The sequence below is a fragment of the Epinephelus moara genome, chromosome 17, assembly GCF_006386435.1.
Source record: "Epinephelus moara isolate mb chromosome 17, YSFRI_EMoa_1.0, whole genome shotgun sequence".
Classification (NCBI taxonomy): Eukaryota; Metazoa; Chordata; class Actinopteri; order Perciformes; family Serranidae; genus Epinephelus; species Epinephelus moara.
This window is the reverse complement of record NC_065522.1, coordinates 3,291,137-3,296,656: the sequence shown is the minus strand read 5'-3', so window position 1 is coordinate 3,296,656 and position 5,520 is coordinate 3,291,137. Positions and strand designations below refer to the sequence as shown.

Sequence of the window (5,520 nt, the reverse complement as noted above, 5' to 3'; positions counted from 1 at the left end):
TGTTGCCAGGCCAGTGCATGACGTCAGAGCAAGTCGGGACCAACCAACTGTTCAGTTGCTCCTCAGAGTTGTGTTGTATTTGTGTTGTAACTGCTTTTATGCAGTAATGCATAAATCACAATGTACAGTTGTAATAATTTCTAACTAGACTGTTATCACTAGTGTTACAATTTATGTTATTATATTACATGACAACTGTGAGTGCAATAAAACCTTAATGAGTAAAATGCCAATATGTCATTTATCAATCCACTTGTTCAACAACACATCTGAGTTTGCTATGAATTTTAAAATTCTACAGGTTGTTGTAAACAGCCTCTCCTCTCTCTACCTGCTGCAACAGGCAGTGACAGTCAGAGGAGGACACATTAATGTCAGAAATATTATTTATTTTACTGACACTTTTAAAAAAATATGTAAAATAAGGCAGTTTTTTTCATGTCCCCTTCAGGAATCACTCTCTGAAATTATACTGTTTATTGTCTCCCGCAACAATGAAATATAGCCTATTTATGCCTGTGAAAAACATTAACCTTGTATAAAAACAAGAAAAAAATGTATTATACCAGGCTTTAGCAAAATTGCTATTTTCCAAATCTGAAGTGCCTCCACATCTGAAAATAAAATTCATGGTTTGTAGAAACACTGAAAAAAGTTTCCATAAAAAAGCTTTATGTGTTCTATTATCTCACACAAATGAGAGGATTTCAGTATATTATGTGAATATATTTCACTATAATGTGTGAGAGGATTTCAGTATATTATGTGAATATATTTCACTATAATGTGTGAGATGTTTTCAGTATATTATGTGAATATATTTCACTATAATGTGTGAGAGGTTTTCAGTATATTATGTGAATATATTTCACTATAATGTGTGAGAGGATTTCACTTAAAACGGAAGACATTTCAGTCAAACCGGAAGGTGTTTCAGTTAAACCGAAAAGCCTTCCGGGAAACAAAAATGCCCACTTCACAGCCTGGTTCACGTGTAGATTGTCAGCCACGTTGTTCGCAACACTAATGTCTGCCCAACAGCCTGCAAGTAGCCTAACCGAGGCAGCAGCTTTACTTCACACTGTACTGGCTTCAGCGGAGACCATCAGAACCTTGTCAAATGCGACAACAGTCGGGCAGCAGCCGACCATTGCAACTCCAAGCCGCGACACGCTGGACAGTCACATAGCGTCGCTTTTCCCCTCCGGACAGCACAGCAGCATGACACTGCCAACTGCAGCTCCAGTCCGGAGAGAGTCGGCGCCGCATTATCAAGCGCAGCGCTTCAGCTCTTGGACATCAGGCACGAGGAAGAAAAGGTAATTAGAAATTTATTTATTTTTCTAAATTATTGTTTAATCCAACGAAACGTAACACAACGCAACATGGCATGGTAGTGAGCTAAACAGTTAGCCGTTTGTGCCTTCACTACAAACATGATTGAGCCCTCACTATAGTGATACAGAGTTTCCGCGGGTCCTAAGAGTCTCAGATCTACTGCAAACTTGGTGTATGTCTTGCAGGGGGGCCAGAAAAGTACACTGTCGAATTGGGCGCATGTGCCAGCTAGTATTGTTTGTAGTGTTGTAGCATTGTTGCTATGGTAACATGCCGGAATGTGAGTCACGTGGTGGTGAATATGGTTTTTCACGGTAGATTTATGGCTCAGACAGAAATCACGTAAATAAGAGTGTCCAGGGCTTGAAGTGATAAAATAGGTTAAAATTAATATATTTGACCTAAATATGAATATTAGTGGGTAAAATATAACTGATATTGATAACCACTACCCATTACTGATATAATATTGATAGGGGGTGGGGGTTAGTATTTTGTATTGTATTTCCTATAGCAGTATGACTTATATTGTGTTGGCTGTTTTCATGTGGTCTGATTATTACATTCTTATTTTAGAGTCAGGACACAGCAGCATGGCCATTTCAACAAGGATGTAATACTACTCCCTAATCAATCATGGGGAGTAGTGTGCAAACAAGGTCCAAAATCATGGTTACACAAACATGGACACATCCTCAGTGCCGTTGAATTCCAGAAGGACTGGGACCACCAGACTGTTTTAGAACGCATCAGGGATGGCTTTGGTGAGCACATTCCAGACGATGTCAGGTAAATGCCTCTTTTTTCCACTTACTTTGTAACATATATTAATAATGTATTTTTCTTTTTATTATAAAAAGTGCAATCATGATTATTACAAACATTTGCTCAGCATTTGTTTTAAAATCTACTTGATTCAGTCACACAGTTAATTGGAGCGAGAAGCCAAAGTGGCGCCCCTACACACACAGCAACGACAATGACTAACAATGAATGTGCAACACACTGTTGTGCTACATAGCCTAAAGCTTTTGTTGTTGTTGTGATATCCCCATCTTCTTTCTAGCCTCCAGTTTCTCATGGCTTGTGGCAATAAGCTGGTGTCCCCTAAGCTCCAGGGTGGTCAGGAGCTGAATGGGATGCTAATTCACAAGGTCTTTAAAACCAAAGCCCTGTATGTGAGACCATCAAGGACCCTTTTAGTACGTTTGGGATTTTGTTTGTTTTTTACCAGTTCAAAAAATTGTGCTAAATATAATAATAAAAAATAAAAAAAAGTATTTTTCTGTCTCTGTTTAAGATTGACTCCGAAGAAGAAAAAGACTGTTCTCCCATTACTACCAGATCAACGTTAGGCATGCGTGCAACTAAGGGCAGCGATGATGATTGTTTTGAAGTTGATGGTCCTCAGATTCGCACAGACATGAGCAGTAATGGCACCACCAGGGCTGCTACCAGGTTTAGAGTAATGAGGAGTAATGAGTATCCTGGTACTAGAAGTCATGATGGAGATGGCAAACCTGGCACTAGTACTGGTCATGAAGACAGCTATGGCTCCAATCACACCGTCAGCAGTCATGGTCATGATGGAGGCTGCCTTGGAAAAGGTGATGGGAACCCTGGCACCAGTGGTAATGATGGAGGCTGCCTTGCAAGAGATGATGGGAACCCTGGCACCAGTGGTGATGATGGAGGCTGCCTTGCAAGAGATGATGGGAAACCTGGTACAACTGATCATGATGGTGACTACGCTTCATATTTGACACTTGTGGCTACTCTTCCGCCTGACTCTTGATGAGGAATTAAACCAAGCCATAGTTGCCAGTATGGAGAGTCAAATGTGAGTAGCACACACATAGTATGTGAGCTTGAGAGATCAGGATCAGGATAGATCACGTTTTGGATTAAATGGTTGCTTACATCAAAAATTTCACAAAATAAAAGTTGTTGTCTGATCATTCATTTTTGATTTTGTGTTTATAGTGCAGAAAAGGTCCCGGTCCAAGAGATACTGCTGGAACTGTCAAGCAAAATTAGCACAAAACGGCAGTGCAAATTTAATATAAATCGCTCTGCTGTATGGGAGGGAGCCATGCGGGGCTTCCGAAGGGTATCCTACGACCCCAACTTGATGATCTGTGTTAAATTCTCCGATGACATGGGGAGAAATGAAGAAGGAGTTGATTTAGGAGGACCAAGAAGGGAATTCTTAAGGCTGCTGATGGAGACTTATTGCCAGGTCACCCATGTTTGAGGGAAAAGAAAACAGCAAGAACTTGGTTCTTGACAGTACTGGTAATGCCTGGCTTTTCTAAAAATTCATAATGTGAGCCATTTTAATTGATTGTAATTTTGACATGCTACTTGTAGCTTTTGAACAGATTTACAGTTTATATAATATAATACTGGAAATCCCATGGTTTCATATAGTAGCGTGTCTTAATGTATTTCCTCAAATAGTGATGGGGGCCTTTACTTACCTCAACTGTAGAAGGTACCAGGCTTTTATAAAGTGGGCTTGTTTTAGAGGCAAGGCTTTAAGCATAATTGGTCATATTTTAGTATGAAGCGTTAATCTGCCTACTGCATTATGTGGTAAATTCAAACTCAGCACTTTCTGTTTTCAATTAAAACCCCTCTACAGTTTCATCAGATTGAAGCCCTTCTCTTAATACATCTTTTATTGTGAAACATTTGCAGGAATGTGTTGTGGAAAACTTTGACTTGCAACGTTTCCATATGGCCCTTGAAATTTGGCTACTGTCATCTTGTGGCACATGTATTGTACTATGCAATCCAGTTTTGCTAAGAAATGCATCCACAGTTACTGAATTTGGATAGTCACGCTGAAAAGGAAAAGTCAGTATTTTTCACCCTGGGCTTAGCAAAATTATATTGCTGAATTTATTAGATTAGGGGTTCGAAATGTGCATCATCCTTGGCATGCATATTATATGGCAGCTCACTTCTCCACTCATGTTTTAGATCTAGCTTTTATTTGTTTGTGTCAACCATGGCCCCGGTCATCATTCGAGACCCAGCCTTTAATTGACAGCCAGTTTTTGTTTGCTGAAATGTGGTATTTATGAATATTATATTTCCTTTTATGCCATTGTTTTGCAGCTCTAAGAGAGGACTGGTACTACATTGCTGGCAGAGCCATTGCAGTGAGCTTGGTGCATGGCAGTCCACCACCAAACTTCCTCTCGCCAACAGTATTTTGTCTTCTGGTCAATGGTTCAGCAAATCCAAAACTAGAAGACATAGCTGACACAGAACTCTTGGAAAAAGTCAAAAAGGTCAGTTGATAGCTTTTAAATGTTATACTGTATTAGAATTAGTTTATGAGTTTATTATTAAAAGGTTCTCTTGTTGTTTTTCATTTTGAAAAGGAGTATCAGCCCAATTTTTCCATACGTTGTAATTTGCATGCCACCACCATTCAACGGACAAGTGTCGACAGCAAAGCATATTTTCCTTGTTATTTATCGCATTGTAGCAATGTGTGGAAAAAAACCTGCACTGCTATGAACTGTTAGGGGACCTCTAGGCATTCTGTAGTATGCAGACCACTAGTGTCTGTGTTCTTACTAATAAGTTAAGAGACTAATAAGAAACTTCCATAACAAGCCATCTTGCTGCTTCTTGTGATACTAGGTGTCTGAAAGTACAACCCTTGAGGACCTTGAGAAGTCAAATGCACCTTTGCTTGACTACTTGGCCAATGCAGGATGTCTGAGGCCTATGCGGTCGATAAGAGACAGGGATCTGCTGGTACAAGACATTGTCATGTTTCAGGTCATCCACAGGGTTCAAGGTCCATTTCAGAGGTATTCAGTGTTAGCTGTTGTACAGTCAGATCAATCTCAAAAGGAGTAATAATTGTAACCATTGACCAACAAGGTGTAAGACTAGCTTCACAAAATCTATTATGTTTGTATAAAACCAAGGGACAGTTTGACAGTGNCTATCGGCTTTTCCCCAACTCCTTCTGTCCAGTTCATTCACAAAGGAGATGATGGCTTCTCTACATCAATGTTCCCTCTTGCCAACACATGTGTTAACTGCATCAAGTTGCCACTACATGTGTCTTACCAACTGTTCAAGGAGAAGTTTGACTTTGCATTAGGAAACACATATGGGTTTGGCAGGGCATAAACATGTCATGCTCTGAAAACTTCA

The 5,520-nt window shown here is 39.8% G+C and overlaps 1 protein-coding gene across 1 annotated transcript in view; it reads left to right on the top strand.

Annotated features, from left to right (window-relative positions):
* Window positions 1-5,292, top strand: part of LOC126404025 (uncharacterized) — an 11,613-nt gene extending 6,321 nt beyond the window's left edge. Inside the window, exons 1-7 of the mRNA XM_050066973.1 lie at window positions 963-1,319; window positions 1,915-2,127; window positions 2,405-2,540; window positions 2,639-3,178; window positions 3,322-3,664; window positions 4,462-4,637; window positions 4,996-5,292. Of these exons, the coding sequence (XP_049922930.1) occupies window positions 1,027-1,319; window positions 1,915-2,127; window positions 2,405-2,540; window positions 2,639-3,133 (1,137 nt within the window). The 5' untranslated portion in view covers window positions 963-1,026 and the 3' untranslated portion in view covers window positions 3,134-3,178; window positions 3,322-3,664; window positions 4,462-4,637; window positions 4,996-5,292. Of the gene's footprint in view, window positions 1,320-1,914; window positions 2,128-2,404; window positions 2,541-2,638; window positions 3,179-3,321; window positions 3,665-4,461; window positions 4,638-4,995 lie in introns of the transcript that reaches the window.
* Window positions 5,293-5,520: the final 228 nt, after the last annotated feature.